This window comes from Mobula hypostoma, chromosome 24, assembly GCF_963921235.1.
Source record: "Mobula hypostoma chromosome 24, sMobHyp1.1, whole genome shotgun sequence".
NCBI lineage: Eukaryota > Metazoa > Chordata > Chondrichthyes > Myliobatiformes > Myliobatidae > Mobula > Mobula hypostoma.
The window spans coordinates 47493805-47516145 of NC_086120.1; the positions used below are offsets into that span (position 1 = coordinate 47493805).

The 22341-nt window shown below is 43.7% G+C and overlaps 1 protein-coding gene across 4 annotated transcripts in view; it reads right to left on the reverse strand.

Annotated features, from left to right (window-relative positions):
• Positions 1 to 22341, reverse strand: part of LOC134337269 (protein unc-13 homolog A) — a 298564-nt gene that overhangs the window by 159859 nt on the left and 116364 nt on the right. For all 4 annotated transcript variants that reach the window (XM_063032135.1, XM_063032134.1, XM_063032133.1 and 1 more), the window contains 3 exons: positions 22069 to 22162; positions 21250 to 21305; positions 6375 to 6453 (listed from right to left, as the gene is read on the reverse strand). In XM_063032135.1, the coding sequence (XP_062888205.1) occupies positions 6375 to 6453; positions 21250 to 21305; positions 22069 to 22162 (229 nt within the window). The remainder of the gene's footprint in view (positions 1 to 6374; positions 6454 to 21249; positions 21306 to 22068; positions 22163 to 22341) is intronic.

Here is a 22341-nt window from a genome sequence, read left to right on the forward strand (position 1 = left end):
ACTCATCTTATTGCCACTCCAAAGGAAGAGATGCTTTAGCTTTAAAAAAGTTTTATAAAAGGTTATTGTGAACTCGACTTTACTCATTAATATGATATGTGCCATACAAAGACTGACACATTTAGGAGCAAGGCAAGATTTGTACCCACGGAAGATGATTAATCTGTATAATTCACTACTACAGAAGGCTGAGGAGATGAAACTGCTGTATTTGAGAAGGAAATAAGATGTATTTCTAGACACAAAGGGTTAAGGAGTGTGGGAGAGATTGCGGGCTTCCTTACACTAATCTCTGCCTTGAATAAACTCAGTAACTGGACCTTCACAACCACAGAATAACCACAGCAGTATTGAATGGTGGACCAGGCACGAAGAGCTGAATAGACTACGCCTGCTTTGAGTTGTCAATGCTTTGATGCTACTCAAATTATGTGGAATAGGAGAAAAGATCATAGGACATAGGAGCAGAATTAGGCCACTCAGCTCAGCGAGTCCACTCTGTCATTTGATTATGGATGATTTATTATCCCTCTCAACCCTATTCTCATGCCTTCTCCCTATAACCTTTGACACCCAGACTAATCAAGAGCCTAACAATCTTTGCTTTAAATACACCCCATGACTTGATCTCCACATTACTTGTTAATAACATTTGCTATTAAACAAGTTACATACTCACTATAAAATCTGTACATGCAACATTGGGTATGAAGCAGCTGGGCCCAAACCTGAACACAATCTATTTGACTCAGAATAGAAGAGGGAATAGGGAGGGGAAAATTATCAGGAGAGAAATTATAAAGATTACATCTTTGTCATTCACAAGTCACATACAATGGCTCTTCCTACAGCCCTGTATTGAATTGAATTGACTTTATTTCTTACATCCTTCACATACAGAAGGAGTAAAACTCTTTGTTACATCTGTCTCAATGTGCAAATTATAGTAATTTGTAATAAATAATAGGTACAGTAAGATATATAAAAGAACAGTCAATATAGCTTAAAAATAGTGAATTAATCAGTCTGATGGCCTGGAGGAAGAAGTTGTCCCAGAGCCTGTTGGTCCTGGCTTTAATGCTGCAGTACCATTTCCCGGATGGTAGCAGCTGGACCAGTTTGTGGTTGGGGTGACTCAGGTCCCCACCGATCCTTTGGGCCCTTTTTACTTAACTGTTTCTGTAAATATCCTGAATAGGATCCCTGCGATTGAGGGAAATACAGTTCCTGTAACAGGCAGTGATACAGCCAGTCAGGATGCTCTCAATTGTGCCCCTGTAGAAAGTCCTTAGGATCTGGGGACTCATGACGAGCTTCCTCAACTATCTGAGGTGAAAAAGGCACTTGTGTGCTTTTTTCACCATACAGTCGGGTATGTACAGACAAAGTGAGATCCTCTGTCATTGTGTATATCAAGGAACTTGAAGCTGTTCACCCTCTCAACCCCAGATCCATCGATGTTAATAGAGGTTAGCTCATCTCCATTCCTCCTGTAGTCCACAACCAGCTCCTTTGTTTTTCAGACATTGAGAGAGAGTTTGTTTTCTTGACACTACTGTTTCAGAGTGATGACTTCTTCTCTGTAGGCTGCCCCGTTATTATTTGAGATAAGTCCATTCAATGTAGTATCATCTGCAAATTTAATTAGCAGATTGGAGCTGTGAGTGGCCACATAATCATGGGTATACAGAGAGTAAAGGAGGGGGCTTAGGACATAGCCCTGCGGGGCCACTGTGTTGAGGGTCAGAGGGGCAGAGGTGAGGGAGCCCACTCTTACCACGTGTTGGTGATCAGATAGGAAAGTCCAGGATCCAGCTGCATAAGGCAGGGTGAAGGCCGAGGTCTCTGAACTGCTTGTCAAGCCTGGAGGGGATTATGGTGTTGAATGCTGAACTGTAGTCCAAGAACAGCATTCTCACGTAAGCATCTTTCCTCTCCAGGTGTGTAAGGATGGTGTGTAGAGCCGTAGCTGTTGCATCATCTGTCGATTGGTTGTGTGGGTAGGCTAAATGTAGGGGGTCCAGTTTGGATGATAGTATGCTGCAGATGTAGTCCTTAACCAGCACCTCAAAGCATTTGCTTATTACTCAGGTGAATGTGACAGGACGCCAGTCATTCAGATATGTTACCTTGGTCTTTTTAACTACAGGGACAATGGTGGATGTTTTGAAGCAGGAGGGCATTCTACACTGGGAGAGGGAGAGATTAAAGTTATCTGCAAACACACCAGCCAGTTGTGCTGCGCACACTCTGAGTAGCAACCCTGGGATGCCTTGTGGCTGTTCACTCGTTGGAAACACCTGCATATTTCACCCTCAGAGATGACCAAGATCTAGGTCGCATCAGCGGCTTTCCTCAGGGGCTCAGTGTTGGTGACATCAAACCAAGAGTAAAATAAGATTTAGGTCATCTGTGAGAGAGGCAGTGACGTTGGCAGCATCACTGCGTTTAGCTTTGAAGTTCGTAACCTTCCACCTCCCTGTGCCATCCTAAAATACCCAATCTGATTATGGCCCTGGACCCCCAACCAGGAGCTGCTTACAATTCAATCCCAACCCCTGATCCGAACCCGAGTTATTAATTTTTCTCACTGCCATCCCCTCCCCAACTAACCCAAACAATGTACTCTGCCCCCACCCCACCCAGTCCTCCCTACCTACAGCTATGCCCCAGACCCAAAGCCTACAAAAATCAACCACTCATTCCTTTCATGACACTCCCCTCTTGTCGGTGCTGCTCTCCAGTGTTTGCTCAGTGGAAACTGCTAAGAACTTCTTGTTCTTGCACCAGCAATTTAGAGGACATATCACTCAAGGACATGGGCTATATATTTTTTTTGTGTGACTTGATGTTTACTGCTATCCTATATGTGCCTTGTGCTGTGTATGACTGTTGGTACTGTGCTTTGCTCCTTGGCCCCAGAGGTACAGTTTTGTTCGACTGTATTCACAGGCATTCATGTATGGCTAAATGACATTAAGCTTGAACGCGAACACTTGTAACAAGGGCAGGACGTGATTAGGTGCCTTACTGTTTAATCAAGATCCCCACAGTCATGGCCAGAAATTTTAAATTGTTATCTGTGCTTCAGGTGGCCACGTCAGCTAAGATGAGCCAGAGGGTGGTGAATCTGTGGAATTTGTTGCCACAGGGGCTGTGGAGGCCAAGTTACTGGGTATACTTAAGGAAGAGGTTGAAAGGTTGAAAGATTATGGGGAGAAGATAGGAGATTGGGGCTGAGAGGGAAATACATTAGCCATGATAAAATAGTGGAGCAGACTCAATGAGCAAAATGGCACAATTCTGCTCCTTTGTCTTATGGGCTTACGCTCTGGTCATATCCATTGTGTGTTGAGTGTGTCCATGTGTTTCAGAAAAGGTTGAAGGCTTTGTGGTTAAGTGGGGAGCTTTTTGCTGCCCAAGTTTTTCTTCAGGATATTTTGGTACTGTGAAGGAGAGCATTTTGTTTATTTTGTATATAAATGCAGTTTAAAAGTAAAATGAGTCTTGGATTAGTTTATTTTATTGGGAGATACAGGAGGATTGAAGGGAAAGAGAAGGAACAGGCCTTTCCAGCCCAATAAGTCACACCACCCCCCTAGCCTAATCATAGGACAATTTACAATGACCAATTAATCTACTTACCAGTATGTCTTTGAACAATGGGAGGAAAGCAGTGCAAAACCCATGCGGTCATGGGGAGATCATACAAACTCCTTACGGAGAAGGCCAGAATTGCACCCCGAGCTGTAGTGGTGTCACGCTAACTACTGCACTATCATGTGTTTCATTATACTTGATAACAATCATACTCTGCCAGTTAAGTATCAATGTGAAGCTCAAATAAAATGTGAATCTGGCACAAAGGCTTAGACCTTAAAGCAATGAAGAAACCAAACTGCGATAGATGTCGATGCTCAGCAGCTCAGGCTGTGTCAGTGAGAAGAAAAGCAGAGCTAACATTTCAGCTCCAAAATCCTTTGTCAGAGCCGGGGGGAGACAAAGGAAACTTGTTAAAGCTGCAAGAAGGGTTGGGAAGGGGAACATCTCTGATAAATATCCAACCAATAGCACCCAATACAGGAATAAAAAGCTCTTCTGCCTCCTTCCCAGTTCTGATGAAAGATCATTGACCTATAACATTAATTATTTCTTTCTGGGGTGCCACGGTGGTGTAGCAGGCAGCACAACACTAACAGCTCAGGGCATTGGAGTTTGGAATTCAATTCTGGTATCCTCTGTAAGCAAGTTTGTAGATTTGTACATTCTTCTATGTGTGTTTCCTCTGGGTGCTCCAGTTTCCTCACACAGTTCAAAGTCATATCGGGTAGTAGGTTAATTAGACATTGTAAATTGAACTGAGATTATGGTAGTGTTAAATTGGTGGGTTGTGGGGCAACACGGCACAAAAATCCAGAAGGGCCTGTTCCATACTGCATCTCTAAATAAAGATAAAATAAAGAAGCAGCCTGACCTGCCGAGTATTTTCAGCAATTTTGTTTAGGTTTCTTCAAAACTGCTTCTTCAATGGACACTCGCCTAATTTTCTTCCATGGCGAGTTCAGGCAGCCCTGAACTCTGACAGCTCAGTGCAGCTAGGTTGTAGAGCAAAGCCAGTTGAAGCCAAGACTACTGTTTAGAGTGCAAATATGTCCCTACAAACCAGAGTGTTTTTCTTCGAGTTTACATCAACATTTAGTCCATGCTGGTGTGTTTTAGCATCTAAATTATTGCTGACTTTTGTAATAAGTCAAAGCAGCATACTCTTATTATTTCACCACCATACTGACCAGTGTTTGTGAGGTACATGCTTTGTGACATTCTATTTTACATATTGTCTTGAAATATACATTATTTTTCAATATAATTAGCAAAGTTTCCATTGATATTCAACAAGCACTATTATTCCGTAAACAGGTTAGTCTACTCAGTTTAATGTGCTTTGGTGTTAGCTGCTTTGTATTCATGTTCTTTGGGATATCTTTGTTTCTTCACATTAGACAATGCAAATCCAAATCAGTATTCTTCATGAGTAAAATTTATTACGCTACAATATTTTTCAACAGCACATGGGGGAGTTTAATTATTAGTAGATTGAGTTTAGCTTACTTTGTCTTTCAGAACACAGCACACAATTACCAGTTATTCTCTTAACTGATTCAAGTTATAAATCAAACTATACAGGACATTGAGATGCACAGGCATCCACAGTTGAATCTCCAGTTCTAACCTTAGATCAACTTCTTCATGACATACCACCTTCAAATACCAAAGATAATCTTTATCGTTTTACTTCACTCCATTTCCTGGACTTTTAAACCTGGCCTGCTGAATAAAATGATTTTGAATTTACAAAATCTATTCAGAGTTCATTTTCACATTTTATTCTATTTTTTAAAATTCCATGGTTTGCTGATTCAGGCTTAAAACCTTAGAAACTTCAGTTGGCAGAGATGCAATATCACATTTTTAAGAAGAATTCTGATACTGATGAAATTTAGAAATCCCTAATGTTTACTGATACAAGTATCTAAATGTGAATAATCTTTTCACCAAATATTTCAAAGGCTATTAGGGCTTCAGGGGTCAGACAGCAGGACTGAATAAAATTAACAGGTAATTAAGTCTGAGAAGGGCAGCATAGAACAGAAAACGCAAAATATTTGAAAAAAATAGAAAGTGAAGCTAAGCTGCAGCAGTATATACAACTTTGGTTTCTAATTTGATGCTTATATTTGTTAATTATTAGTGTATTAACAATTTGTAATAATGGTATTTATTTCAAATGAAACAAGCCAACTTCTTCCAAGTCTACAAAAGTCTACTTTAACATAAAATATGTCTGGAGGGAAGCTTTCAGTGAAACCAATTGAATTCAACCTTTCTGTTTTAAAATGGAGTTTTTGAGAAGGTTGTTTATAGTTCTTTGTAACCAATTATTTAGCTTTGTTACTTCAATTAGAATGTACATTTTAAGATTGTCTGGTAAGGTAATTGAAATTTTAGAAACCAAAGTCTTTCAGGCCAGTGCTGAACCCAGAAGCCTGTGTCATATTGAAGAAAACTAGCTGTGTGAGAAGTGGTAATGCCCTCCCTTGAATATAGCAGACAAGGATTTTCTCACCAGGTCGCTGACCAGTGGGAGGGATTTACGCCGCGGCTTAATATCAGGCATGCTGTCAATGCTACGCAGAAATTTAACGGCTGCTCCCCTACAGTTACAAGTGAAACAAAAGACAAAAGAAAGAAAGCAAACAAACAAAAAAAAAATCAGAGAGAATTACTAGCAAGCAAGGCAACAGGCAAAGTTCCTTAACTATCAGATGCTTCACAGCATAGTGGCAGGTCACTGTGGGAGAAAAAAGATGTCTCACCAAATCACTAACAAGATTTTTGGGTTTTTTCTTTCGAAGATCTGGCATGCTGTCAATACTGTAAAGCCCACCGCCAGGCCTAGAAAAGACAGCAACAGCAAAGTGAAGTACCAATAGACATTGGAGCATCTCTCCTTGAGGCCTAAGTATAGTCTCTGAACAATAGTTATTCTGCATATTATCAAACAAAATATCAATAATTGCTGCATAGCTCATTTATTGAGGTACAAAAATGAAAATGTCAATAGTTCTTGATCTCTTTATATATTTTGCAGGAGCCGGCGGGTGAATAATTTCCAGCAATCTTCTATTTTCATCAAGGAACAGCATCATCAAATTCATTAGTATGCAAGAGCAAATTTGCCTTTTACAACAGTTGTTTTCCAAAATCATCTTACACCAACTAGCTCGATTTTAAGACTCAAACTAATATCAAAGAATAATATATTTTGGTTGCTTTCTTATACTGAAAATTAATTGAAAGTTTAGAAAACAAGTTTGTCAATATTGTAACTTCATAGTGCAATGTGTTACTCCATAAAACAGGATATTTGCACATATAACATGATATTATGGGCAATTACACATCTCTAAAAAGACACTGGTATTATTACCAATTACTTTTCCATTTTATCCTAATTGGGCTCTAATTTTGTCTCTTTCTCCTTTCAGCAAAATCTTCAATGTGTGACCACAATGAATGTTCCTTCTGGAATGACAACACTATATTCCAATTTCAACCTAGTCTATCCAGCATGAACCAGGAGGGTAAAGACACTGCAGCACATTTCTGTTTCTTGCCAATTTAAAAAGGTAGGAGCTTAATGCACCAACACCTCATTTGTGATTAATCCTCAGGGCAGGTACCAGAAGCAACAGTGATTGTGGAGAAATGATTGTAACCAATTCTCTTGCCACAGATTAATAAACAGGAAGAAAATAAAAGGTCCCAACAAGAAAGGTGATGGTAGAGATGTGCTGGAGAAGATGGTGGGATCAAATAATGACAAAAGATGTAGTCAGCTGAGAAACATGGTCAGGAAAATGATATGCTATATAACATGACAAATTACATCTGTGAGGCCCTCTGCTGGTCAGGGTCAACCATGGATGTTGCATTCTAGCTGTCATATGCAAGCCAGGGCAGTATGATACGGAGAGCAAACTGCTGCCCACGTAGAGATTCTCCCTCTCCACATAGCTGATGAATCCAAAGGAACGGCAAAGACTGATACAGTTGGCACCAGCAGCATTGCAGGAGTTGCCAGTCAGCATTGAACTCAACTTAGGACTGCTTAAGAACTCCATCTCCAGATTTTACCTCAAGGTTTACTCCTGAAGCCTTCTTCATGAGTGGGTATAGCAGCAAGGCAGTGGAAGTGTGAAATCGGTTTTCCTTCTAGATGAGCTGCCAAGCACAGCTGACAAGCCCCATCTGCCCGAAGGACAAATCACATGTATCACAGTTATTTAGGATTACATATAACATTCATTGTTATATGTAATATCATTTGTCCCATTGATGAGAAGTATTTCAATATTATGGAAGGAAATGAAACCTGATTGGAAAATTTCCAAGCTAAAAAGCTGAGGAAATTTGGATATAGATTGAAGCAGCAAAAGGACAGTCAATGACTTTGGGGAAATAAAGGGCAGAGAGTGTTGAGGCTGGTAATTTCTAAGGATGAAGAGATCAAAATGAATAAAAGTTGAAGGACACAGGGAAATGTACACAGCTTCTGTGGAAACTGGAGACTGGTCTCATTCACAGGATAAATTTGAAAGGAGGACACTAAAGAAAGATTTGGGTTCAAGATCTACGAAAATCTTAGGTTTTGCTTGGTGGGATAACAAGAAGGGACATACTAGAGATACCTGAATAGTTTTCTCAACCTCAGTGTTGGTAGAGACAAGTTGGGAAGACAAAATAAAGATTTATACCAATAGTTTGCAAACTTTTCAACAATTTAAATGAAAAAAGCTCAAAAACAAAAGTTTGCTTCTTCTTACATTGTAACATTCCTAAGGCCCTCCATTGGTTAAGGTCAACAATGGATGTTACATTCTACATGTCTACATGATATCCACGCCAGGGCAGTACAATATGGAGAGCAAGCTGTTGTCCATGCAGTAGGCTCCCCCCTTCACGCAGCTGATGAATCCAAAGCAACGGCAGAGACCGAGAATGTTTGGTACCAGAGGTGTTGCAGGAGTCGCCAGTCAGTGTTTAACTAGATGTAGGACTAGCTTAGGAACTCCAGCTCTGGATATTTCCCCTCAGGGTTTACTCCCAAACCCTTCCCCATGAGTGGGTATAGCCACAAGGCAGCGGAGGTTTAAGATCAGAGCTTTCCTTCTCCTAGATTAGCTGTCGGCCACGAATGACAGCCCTATATGCCCAGACCGACTAGCTTTAAGGCATCAGTAACCCACCTTTGCCCCTTCTCCTGGCAGTAGAAACTGTTCCACCAGGCTTAGTAGCCAGGCCACACATGAAGGCTAGGAGCTGAACTTGGTTGTCGGAGGCTATTTGAGACGCACACCATTGGGAGTATTTAATGGGTAGTGGGAGCTCATTCCCAGTACTTTCCCCCAGCTATGACAAACCTAAAAAACCACATCAGAACTTTACCATGCTCAAATCATACTTTATATAAACAGCACATAAGCAAATAGAATGTCTTGGGCCCAGGTAGATCTATACAAAGCATCTCTTAAGGTGGCTCTTACGTGCAATTTGTACATTAATATTTTTGTTCATGTATTATCTGCTGAATCTTTTTATTGACCAACATCAACTAGAAGTTCCTCTAAACTGCAGTAACCTTACACAGATTGGGAGATTGTTTTGTGGAACACCCATGCTCAATCCATGCGAGTAACACTGACGTTCTAGTGGTCTCCCACTTTAATGCCTGACCCACTCCCATTCTGAACTAACTGCCTGAGGCTTCCTGTGCCTTTACAGCAATGTCTAATACACGCTTGAAAACAATACTTCATCATCTTCAGTCTGGGCAGGCTGCAGCCTTTCACTCTTTCTAAAGCAACATTCACGAAATACAGGAGAATATAGGAGAACTCAGCAGGTCAGGCAGCATCAATGAAAATAAATAAACAGGCAATGTTTTGGGCCAAGATTCTTCATCAGGGTCCCAATGAAGAGTCTCAGCCCATTCATTTCCATAGGTGCTGCCTGATTTGCTGAATTCATTGTCTTTATCAATATGACACAGAACAGGCCCTACCAGCTCCAATGAGACACACTGCCCAACAACCCACATAATTAACACAAGCCTAATCACAGGACAATTTACAATGATCTATTACACTAATAACTGGCGCATTTTTGGACTGTGGGAGAAAACTGGAGCACCTGGTGGAAAACCACACAGTTCTCAGAGAATGTACAAACTCCTTACAGATGGTGCTGAAATTGAACTCCAGACTCCACAATGCCGAGTTGTAACAGTGCCATGCTAAACAGTAAATTTCTTGCATTCATCCTCCTATCTGTATTAGAACATGCCAATTCTTCCCTTTGACTCCATTTTTCTCTGGCTTGTTAGACGTGATTCCATAGCCTTTAAACAACACATAGCCACAAACAAAGAAACACAGAAGAACCAGACAACACACACATGCTGGAGGAACTCAGCAGGTCAGGCAGCAACTATGGAAATGAATAGATAGTTGACGTTTCAGGACAAGACCCTTTGTCAGGACATCAGAGTAAGAAGGGGAGGGGAGGAAGAAACACATTGTAATAGGTGAAACTGGGAAAGTGGGAGACGGGGGGGCGGAGAAAGAGGTGAAGAAATGAGCTCGGAAGTTGATTGGTGAAAGAGATACAGGGCAGGAGAAGGGTGGAATCCGATAGGAGAGGACAGAAGGCCATGGAAGAAAGAAACAGGGGGAGGAGGACCAGAGGGAGGTGATGGTCCAGTAAGGAGATAAGATGAGAGGGGGAAATGGGAATGATGAAGGGGTTTGAGAAATCGATGTTCATGCCATCTATCAGTTTGATAGAAGGTAGAAGATAAGGTGTTGCTCTTCCAAACAGAGTGTGGCCTCATTACGATAGTAGAGGAGGCCATGGATGATATGTTGGAATGGGAATGGGAAGTGGAATTAAAATGGGTGGACATATTCAAGTTGGAGGAGTAACATCTTAAATTCTGGCTGGGTAGCCTCAACCTGATGGCATGAACATAGATTTCTCAAACTTACTGGAATGCCCTCCCCCCACTTCATCATTCCCCACTCTCAACTCATCTCCTTACTTGTCCATCACCTCCCTCTGGTACTCCTCCCCCCCCCCTTTTCTTTCTTCCATGGCCTTCTGTCAGATTCCCCCTTCTCCGGCCCTTTATCCCTTTCACCAGTCAACTTCCCAGCTCTTTACTTCACCTCTTCCCCCCCCCACCCCTAACCTTCCCAGTTTCACCTACTACTGTGTTTCTTCCTCCCTTCCCCCCACTTTCTTACCCTGACTCATCTTTTTTTCCTCCAGTCCTGATGAAGGGTCTTGGCCTGAAACGTCAACTGTACTTATTTCCATAGATGCTGCCTGTCCTGCTGAGTTCCTCCAACATTGTATGTGGACGTTGCTTGGATTTCCAGCATCTGCAGATTTTCTCTTGTTTGTGACAGAGGAACCAGAACCTGAAATGTTAACGGCTTATCTTTATCAGGGGGCTACCTGACCTGCTGTGTGCTTGCAACATTTTTCTGTTTATGTAATACCAAGCAGTCATCCACTATGAGTAATAGAGGTCACTGTGGGTGTGTAAAATTAGAAGGAAATCACTAGTTACGTGACAACTAGTTCACATTACATTTCACAGTGCAAAGGCTGTGCAAAGATCTGAGATGCTCATACTTCTGCTTTCAGCAGTCCTCTCAGATGTGACCTTAAACATAATTTCACAATGACTTTGAGTCTTTCAAGTGGTATATTCAACCTATTCATATATTTAACCCAATTGCTAATACAGTTGGGCACCATGGTAGCATAACTGTTCGCATGATGCTATTACAGCTTGGGCATTGGAGTTGAGTTCAATTCTGATGCCATCTGTAACAAGTTTTTAGATCCTCCTTGTCACCATGTGGGTTTCCTCCGGGTGCTCTGGTTTCTTCCCACAGTCCATAGATGTACCGGTTAGTAGGTTAACTGGTCTTTGTAAATTGTCCTGTGATGAGGCTAGGAATGAACAGATGGGTTGCTGGGCAGTGCGGCTCATCGGGCTGGTATCAGCCTGTTCCTTGCTGTATCTCTAAGAATAAATATAAGCTGTGTTGATGGTCATCAACAGTAAACCCCATTTAAAGATTGCTTATTGATCTTTCTCATTACCAGTATTAAGTAATGACATCATACTACCCACATATCCAAAGAGTCTGTGGAATGCAGAACAACAACAAGAGGAAAAAATCTATCTTTCACAGCACAATGCTAAGGAGATTGGAGGAAACGAGAGGAGAAATGTCAGGTGGATTTTTTGGTGGGTGACTGGAACACTCTGCCAGGAGTCGTGGTAGAGGCAGATACATTAGGGGAATTGGAGGGTTTAAATTGTAACCTCATTATTTAAGGAAAATTAAAAGTAGTAAGAGTCAACCTCTTATTGATATCTGCAGCAAGGAAATGCTAAATTCTATCAAAGCATGTGATAGAAAATAACAATAATATGATGGGGAGGAGTCAACATGGATATACACTAGGAAAACGATGCCCGACTACATTGGAATTCTTAGTGAGTATATCTAGTACAGTATAAGAGTGGATGTGGAGTATTTGGATTTTCAGGCACCTTTAGACAATGAGTCAAACAGGAAGATTATGAGCACTATCATGTGGAATTGTGTTCAAAGCAGATAATGTTGGAAACATCCAGCAGTTCAGGCAGTATCTGTGGAAGGAGGAACAGTTAATGTTTCAAGTCCATAGCTCTTCATCAAAATTAGGGAAGAGAAAAATACAAGCTAGATAGTTTGCAGTTGGAGGAAGCATGAAGGAGGGACATGTAAAACAAGGGGAATCACTGATGGGGTGAGTCCAAATGACATGTCCTATGGTCTCTCCCTTTACAAAAGATGGAAGTGCTAATAGCTGTCCCTATTAAGACAATTAGATTCATCCTATCAAAGATATTCCCTTTGTTCCTTCCATACATCCTCCCTCATCTTTCTCTCCTTCCAAACACTAACTTGCATTTCTCAGTCTGTCGAAATGCCCCAGACTCAACAAGTTAACAGGTTCTTCTTCTACAAATGCTACCCAATAGCTGAGTGCTTCAAGCAGTTTGTGCTTCTGTTTTAGGTTTTCAGCATCCGCTATTTTTGGATTTTCTTTTATGCATGGATTGAGATAATGGTTAACAGATAAAAGAGGTGGGAATAATAGGGTCCTTCTCAGCTGGAAGGGAGTGACAAGAGATACCAGGATAATACACACAAAATGCCAGGCAGCATCTATACAAAAAAGTACAGTCAACATTTCAGGCCAAAACCCTTCAGCAGCTGTGTTGTTTAGATTTCCAGCATCTGCAGATTTTCTCCTGTTTGAGATACCAGGATAACTGTTTAAGGCCAAAAGCTCATTTCAGCATCAAGACAATTGTAACATTTCCAAGGCTGCAGATGTCACCAAACCAGGTGGAATACAAGTCATGATCAGGATATACAGAAGCTTCAAGAGGATATGGAACAGTTACAACACAAATGGAGTGCCATGTGGAAAAATGTCAAGTGTTCCACCAGTAGAAGTGCTGGGTATTGTCTTTTTTAAAAATACAATGAGATCGGAAAACCTGAGTGCCCTTTGTAAGTAAGTTTCTTAAAGCTAAAGTGAAATTGCAGTACCCAATTAGGAAGACATTCTTTGCTGGTCTCTGTTGCCAGTGGATTTGAATACAGGAGTAATATCTTACTGCAATAGGTCCTTGGACAGACCTTATCTGAAATATTATGTGAAATTCTGGTCTTCTACATAATGAAAAAAACAAATGTTTGTTACAGATTGAGTGCGATGAAGATTCAGGTAAAAGAATGAACAGGCTAGGTCTCTATTTCTCTAGTTCAGAAAACCAAGAAGTGACCTTATTGAAAGATACAACTTAGAGGCTGAAGTAGATGGATACAAGGGGGGATATTTATCTGGGCTGAGAGTTAAGGTCACAATAATAAAGGTCAGGCCATACTGGAATGAAATGAGGAGGCTCAGTCACAAAGTGCATTCAAAACTTCAATAGATTTGTGGATGGTATAAAGACAGCAAAATGGTTTGTAGGTGAACACCAGCAATGATCTTGTTGAACAGGCCGACTCCCACTCCTATTTCTTATGGTCTAATGTCATATCAGTCTGAACTTTGCCAGGAGTTGCATCATTTGCTGTTGTGTATGCCTATACATGAGCAGCAACTGCATTGCTTGATTTTTATACAACTATACTTTTATATCACAGGCAAAATGTAGCCTTAAATCTGTATTTGAAAGGCTTTAAAACATCAGAGTCATTTCGCTTCCTTTTGGTGGCCAACTTCACACTTTGCAGGCCTTTTGATTTTTATATTCAGGAGTAATAAGCACAATCCACAAAGCAAAACATGTCTTATTGAAAAAAAGACTATTTCATCTGCTATGTTGAGGCCTCCATTGGTTAGGGCTGACCAATAATGTTGCACCCCAGCTGTCTATGTGACAGAAAGCCAGTCTGCAAGCCAGGGCAGTGTGATTTGGAGAGCGACCCACGTAGCAAGCCCTCCTGTCCACAAGCTGAAGAATGCAAAGAAACTGCACAGACAGATACAGTTTGGTACCAGCAGCATCGCAGGAGTTTCCAGTCAGCGTTGAACTCAACGTAGGACTGCCTTAGGGGCTCAGGCTCCCGATTTTTCCTCTGGGTTTTCTCCCCAAGCTCTTCTAGTGAGTGGGTATAGATGCAAGGCAATGGATATTTGAGATCAGAGTTTTCCTTCTCCTAGATGAGCTGCCAACCCCAATTGACGAGGCCTATCTCTCTGAACCGGCTGGTTTTAAGGTGTCAGTAACCCAATTTTACTCCTTCTCCTGGCAGTTCCATAGGGTTTAGTAGTGAAGCCACACGTGAAGAGCTGGACTTGGTTATCAGGGGTTATTTCAGATACATGCCATTGGGAGCATTTAATAGAGAGTTTGAGCTTATCCCCACTACCACCTCCCCCTTACAAAACCATAAGGAAGCTCATGTAATATAGAGACAACGATAACATGCCAAATCAGATAATTGTTCAGAGTGGCCACTGTTTACGACTTCTGTTTTGTTACTGGACATCTGTACTAAATGAAAGTGCTTGAACAACAGGTAAATGAAAACCACTACAAATATCTTCTGACAGATCTTTTTCTGTTGAGTCATTTCATCAAAATTTGATCAATGAGAACTAGCGTCCTTATTAACTATGACTGTGTGGCGACCCACTTTCTACACAAGCGAATTGGCTCACAAAATAGCCCGCGCGCAGGGAGAGACTTTTGTAATGCACCTCTGATGTCATTTCCGCCCGGAGAGCGCTGGAAGGGAACTGCTTAAAAGCCAGCGCCGCTAAGTTTGAATAAACGAGTCTCGAGTGCAATTTACAGGCTGAGTGTCGTTATTTCTAGCTGTGTGTGTAGCACATCGCTACATTGGTGACCCCAACAGTCCAAATGGGATTTGGACCAAAGATGATCGACTCTTCATCTGTTCACGCAGTTTCACTAAAACTGACAACTTTCTGGACACTGCGACCACGTATGTGGTTTGACCAAGCAGAAGCCCAGTTCCAGATTCAGCAGATATCTTCGGATTTCACACATTACTGTCACGTGGTGAGCTCCCTTGACCAGGAGACAGCTGCACGGGTTGGGGATTGCATACAGTCACCCCCCGAAGGCAGCAAATATGCAGCATTCAAAGCGCTGCTCTCAGAGACCTTTGGCCTTTCACGGTGTGAGTGAGGTGCCCACTTGCTGCACCTGGATGGTTTGGGAGACAGGCCGCCGTCAGCATTAATGAACGAGATGCTGGCCCTGGCTGAAGGACACAAGCCCTGCCTCATGTTTGAGCAGGCGTTCCTAGAACAACTGCCCGAGGACATACATCTGCTGCTGGCTGACGCAGATTTCAGTGACCCCTGGAAGGCGGCGGCCCGGGCAGACGTGCTGTGGAAAGCCAAGAGGGAGAGCGGGGCTTACGTCGGACAGGTTACCAAGCCACGTGCCCAACAGCATGCCAGACCAGGCCCGGCAACGGAGCGTACACAACCCAGAGGCAGGAGTGAGGAGACCAATGAACAGTGGTGTTTCTACCACCAGCGGTGGGGCACAGAAGCCCGCTGTTGTCGCCTGCCATGCAAGTTCCCGGGAAACACCAGGGCCAGCCGCCGCTAATGGCTACGGTGGCTGGCCACCAGGACAGCCTCCTGTATGTCGGGATGCCACTTCTTGGTCCACACCGGAGCGGAGATCAGTGTTCTACCCCCGACGGGGTATGACACCCACAACAGGGAAACGGGACCCACCTTGAGGTCCACAAATGGCAGCACGATTTGGACCTGCGGCACCCGCACAGTGCAGCTACAGTTTGGCGCCAGCCGGTTCACGTGGGACTTCACACTGGCCGCCGTGGCCCAACCACTCCTGGGGGCGGACTTCTTGCGAGTCCACAGCCTGCTGGTCAACTTGCAAGGGAAAAGACTGGTCCATGCCAAGACTTTCTAGGCGTTCTCCCTGGGTGAAGCCAAGTTGCTGGCCCCACACCTGGACTCCCATCACGCTGTCTGACAACGAATTCACCAGAATCCTGGCAGACTTTCCATTGGTTCTGGCACCATAGTTCACGGCAGCCATGCCCAGACACAGAGTACAGCACCACATTCCGACCCAGGGACCACCCCTCCACGCCCGTGCACGAAGGCTCCCCCCAGACAAGCTCCGCCTGGCGAAGGATGAGTTCAAGAGGATGGAGGAATTGGGAATCGTACGGCAGTCTGATAACCCATGGGCCTCCCCCTTGCGCATGGTGCCCAAAGCAGCCGGGGGCTGGAGACCACGCGGCGACTACCGCAGACTGAATGAGGCTACAACTCCAGACCGCTACCCCGTGCCGCACATACAGGACTTTGCAGAAAACCTGCATGGGTCAAGCATCTTTTCCAAAGTAGACCTCGCCCAGGGGTACCATCAAATCCCGGTACACCCTGAAGACATCCCCAAAACAGCACTCATCACCCTGTTCGGCCTGTTCGAATTCCTCCGAATGCCGTTCGGCCTGAAGAATGCTGCACAGACGTTCCAGCGACTAATGGATGCGGTGGGACGCGACCTGGACTTTGCGTTCATCTATTTGGACGACATCCTCATAACCAGTAGTGGTCGTCAGGAGCATCTGTCCCACCTCCGCCAGCTCTACTCCCACCTGAGTGATTTCGGCCTCACGATCAACCCGGCCAAATGTCAGCTCGGACTCAACACCATCGACTTCCTGGGCCACAGGATTACCAAAGATGGGGCAACACCTCTACCCCGCAAGGTAGACGCGATCCGCTACTTCGCCCGGCCCAACACAGTCAAAGGCCTGCAGGAGTTCGTTGGTATGGTGAACTTCTACCACCGCTTCCTCCCCTCAGCAGCCCGTATCATGCTCCCTTTGTTCACCCTGATGTCAGGTAAAGGCAAGGACATTACTTGGGACGAAGAGGCCGCGGCCGCTTTTGATAAAGCCAAGGAAGCCTTGGCAGATGCCACGATGCTGGTGCACCCCAGAACGGACGTTCCAACCACCCTCACAGTGGATGCATCCAACACAGCAGTTGATGAGGTGCTGGTGCAACTCATCGAGGGGTGCTGGCAACCCCTGGCGTTCTTCAGCAGGCACCTATGGCCACCTGAACGCAAGTACAGTGCCTTTGACCGGGAGCTGTTGGCACTATATCTGGCAATCCGGCATTTCAGGTACTTCTTAGAAGGCAAGCCGTTCACCACGTTCACGGACCACAAACCGTTGACCTTCGCGTTCATGAAGGTGTCCGATCCCTGGTTGGCCCGCCAGCAGAGACATCTGTCCTACATCTCAGAGTACACGACGGACATCCAGCATGTCTCGGGAAAGGACAACGTCGTGGCGGACGCACTCTCCAGACCAGCTATCCAGGCCCTGTCCCAGGGGGTGGACTATGCAGCACTGGCAAAGGTGCAGCCAGCAAACAACGAGATGCCCAGCTACAGGACCGCAGTCTCGGGTTTGCAGCTGCAAGACTCCCATAGAAACCACAGAAAATCTACAGCACAGAAACAGGCCTTTTGGCCCTTCTTGGCTGTGCCGAACCATTTTCTGCCTAGTCCCACTGACCTGCACACGGACCATATCCCTCCATACACCTCCCATCCATGTATCTGTCCAATTTATTCTTAAATGTTAAAGAAGAACCCGCATTTACCACCTCGTCAGGCAGCTCATTCCATACTCCCACTACTCTCAGTGTGAAGAAGCCCCCCCTAATGTTCCCTTTAAACTTTTCCCCCCTCACCCTTAACCCATGTCCTCTGGTTTTTTTCTCCCCTTGCCTCAGTGGAAAAAGCCTGCTTGCACTCATTCTATCTATACCCATCATAATTTTATATACCTCTATCAAATCTCCCCTCATTCTTCTACACTCCAGGGAATAAAGTCCTAACCTATTCAACCTTTCTCTGTAACTGAGTTTCTCAAGTCCTGGCAACATCCTTGTAAACCTTCTCTGCACTCTTTCAACCTTATTTATATCCTTCCTGTAATTTGGTGACCAAAACTGAACACAATACTCCAGATTCAGCCTCACCAATGCCTTATACAACCTCATCGTAACATTCCAGCTCTTATACTCAATACTTTGATTAATAAAGGCCAATGTACCAAAAGCTCTCTTTACGACCCTATCTACCTGTGATGCCACTTTTAGGGAATTTTGTATCTGTATTCCTAGATCCCTCTGTTCTACTGCACTCCTCAGTGTCTTACCATTTACCCTGTACGTTCAACCTTGGTTTCTCCTTCCAACATGCAATACCTCACACTTGTCTGTATTAAAATCCATCTGCCATTTTTCAGCCCATTTTTCCAGCTGGTCCAAGTCTCTCTGCAGGCTCTGAAAACCTTCCTCACTGTCTACTACACCTCCAATCTTTGTATCATCAGCAAATTTGCTGATCCAATTTACCACATTATCATCCAGATCATTGATATAGATGACAAATAACAATGGACCCAGTACTGATCCCTGTGGCACACCACTAATCACAGGCCTCCACTCGGAGAAGCAATTCTCTACTACCACTCTTTGGCTTCTACCATTGAGCCAATGTCTAATCCAATTTACCACCTCTCCATGTATACCTAGCAACTGAATTTTCCTAACTAACCTCCCATGCGGGACCTTGTCAAAGGCCTTACTGAAGTCCATGTAGACAATATCCACTGCCTTCCCTTCATCTACTTTCCTGGTAACCTCCTCGAAAAACTCCAACAGATTGGTCAAACATGACCTACCACGCACAAAGCCATGTTGACTCTCTCTAATAAGTCCCTGTCTATCCAAATGCTTGTAGATTCTGTCTCTTAGTACTCCCTCCAATAACTTACCTACTACCGACGTTAAACTTACCGGCCTATAATTTCCCAGATTACTTTTCGATCCTTTTTTAAACAACGGAGCAACATGAGCCACTCTCCAATCCTCCGGCACCTCATCTGTAGACAGTGACATTTTAAATATTTCTGCCAGGGCCCCTGCAATTTCAACACTAGTCTCCTCGTAGGCCCAGGTGAGAGGACCCTCCTGTGTGACGTGGCTACCGGCCAACCTTGCCCCATCGTCCCAGCAGCCTGGTGGCGGCATGTTTTCGACTCCATACACGGCTTGGCGCACCCATGTATCAGGACAACCGTCCAGATGGTCTCCAGCAAGTTCATGTGGCACGGACTTCGCAGACAGGTCAGCCAATGGGCCAAAATGTGCACGCAGTGCCAAACAGCCAAGGTGCAGCGTCACACCAAAGCCCTGTCACAGCAGTTCGAACCCACCCACCGGAAGTTCGACTACATTCATGTGGGTATCGTGGGGCTCCTGCCAGTGTCGCAAGGAGCGCGGTACCTCCTAACTATGGTAGACCAGTTCACGAGATGGCCAGAGGTGGTCCCGCTCAACGACACCACCGCCAATTCCTGCGCCCGAGCGCTGATTGCAACCTGGGTAGCACGCTTCGGGATACCGGCCCACATTACCTCCAACAGAGGCCCCCAGTTCACCTCCAGCCTGTGGTCGGCTGTGGCCAGCCTGTTGGGAACACATTACATCACACAACTGCCTACCACCCACAGTCGAACGGACTAGTGGAATGCTTCCACCATCACTTAAAGTCGGCTCTCATGGCCTGCCTGAGAGGGCCTAACTGGGTGGACGAGCTTCCTTGGGTCCTGCTTGGAATCCGCACAGCATCCAAAGATGATCTGCACACTTCGTCGGCCGAGCTGGTGTACGGCACACGCCTGATCATCCCAGGAGAGTTCATACCAGCCCCAAGGGGGCAAGAGGAAGAAACCCGCAGCAGTCCTGGACAGACTACACAAAAGGCTCGGCAACCTGGCCCCCGTACCGACTTCACAGCACGGACAGATCCCGACCTGCGTACCCAAAGACCTGCAGAACTGTAAATTTGTATTTGTACGAAGGGGCGCACACCGGGTATGCTACAGCGGCCGTATGAGGGGCCGTTCAAGGTGATCAGTAACAACGGGTCCACGTACGTTCTGGACATTGGGGGGAAAGAGGAGGTTTTCACGGTGGACCCACTCAAACCGGCCCATGTGGACTTGGCGCAGCCGGTCGAGGTTCAGGCACCGAGGCGCAGGGGCAGACCGCCCAAACAGAGACTGATCCAGACTGCGGACATTATCGCCAGTTCTGGAGGGGTGGGGGCGTTACGTGGCGACCCACTTTCTACACAAGCGAACCGGCTCACAAAATAGCCCGCGCGCAGGGAGGGACTTTTGTAATGCACCTCTATCGTCATTTCCGCCCAGAGAGGGCCAGAAGGGAACTGCTTAAAAGCCAGTGCCACGAAGTTTGAATAAACGAATCTCGAGTGCGAATTACAGGCTGCGTGTCATTATTTCTAGCTCTGTGTGTAGCACATCGCTACAAATGATAGATAAAAGTGTGAATTTTAATTCTTATTTCTAAACAAGAAAGAGCAAGACACATAGATGATTCTTTTGCTACATAGTTGTTTTCCTGTTCATGATAACTACGAGACTATAAGTTTTTTTTACACAATAACAGATCTTCATTTAGAGACTGCTGAACATTGCATTGATAATTCTTTCCAGGAAGATAAATAAATAGTTCTCACTCTGAATTTTTTTCTTTTTAAGATGTTCTTTGTAGCATATCAAAAGCACTAATAACAATAAACACTTGCAACAGAACCCTCAATACCAGTAATGCAATTGGATAAATTCTGAACCCATTAAAGAGCCATTTCAGATTGGCTACCAAATAGCCAATGTATCCACATTTAATTTCTGTTGGTAAATAAAAATGAAGCCATGATAATTTCTAAACTCTAGTAGCTCCAATATAGTCCAGCTTGTCCACAAACCCATTTTATGCTGGCATAAGCTGAAATTCTACCACAACTCGTATATTTAAACAGTTCAGCAAAATAACTATAAAATGAGCTAAAAGTTGAACAAGTTGAAGGTGTAGAGCAGCACAAATATTTAATACCGATTTAAATATACATGTATTTCACAACTATTGTTAACATTCAATAAATAGATGCTCTGCACTAAATAATGACATTGTACTCACCCTCCTTTAAACCATAGAGGCTTTGGCAGATCACCAACCCCTTCCCCAAGCTGTGCCTGCAGAAAACAAATTCATCGCAAAATTTTACATACTTGATATTATTTCCATACCTATTTCTCCAAGCTAAACAATTTTAAAGTGCAGCCAATTTTAAAAACATCAGTACTCATCAATTACTCTTTGTGTACCTTGATCTGTCACCTTGGCGGCTTAACATTGCATGATAAAGCTATGAAAAAAATCCACATTATATCGGGAAAGAAATAAGATACTATAGCAAGTTAAGCAGTACCATTTTATAAATTCGTAAGTGACCATTCATGTAAAATAGCTTAACTCAGACATAAGAATAAATGTTAAGGAAGTGGAAGAATTGAATTTCAACCAAGATAAGTCTATTATCCCAGCATGTGCTTCCTTTCCATCAAATCATGCTAATCTTCTCCTCAATATGTCAAAAGTGTGCATCCTCTATGGCAAGGATTGATGAAAAATGTCCATATAATTCACAACTTCCAATGTTAAATCCCCTTTCTAAGGAAAGGGTGCTCACTTTGTTAACTCCTTTAGGTTAAAGTACAGAAGTGCCAACTATTGTTTTCCACACTTCCAGCTAACTTTATTGCATGCTCTAAATTTTACATTCTCATTAACTCCAAGCAAATTGTTAGATATGGGTCCTTTTAAAACTTCATTCAACAACGTTTAAGAATATAAGAGTATTTTCAATAAGTGCAACAGCTATTGTCTGCAATATAATTATTTTTAATGTTGATAAAGAAAATCTGGGTTTGTCTCACTTTGTTGTAGTTGACTTACCTCTTGTAGCTGCATACGGACTTTGTTAAAAGCTCTGAGCCAATTGGCTTTAGCCCTGGACATACTAGAATGCCCTTCCTCCTCATTTCTGTAGCTAAAGATATAAATGTGCAACAAATAAGTTAAAACAATATTTACAAACCATAAATTCTTACTTCAAATTTCCCATTAAATTCAACCAAAAAAAAACCTACTGGTTGCTGAAGGGCTTTTATTGCTGATGACCAATTTAGAAATTTTCCACCACCCGCTCTACTTTCTTTTATCCTCAAG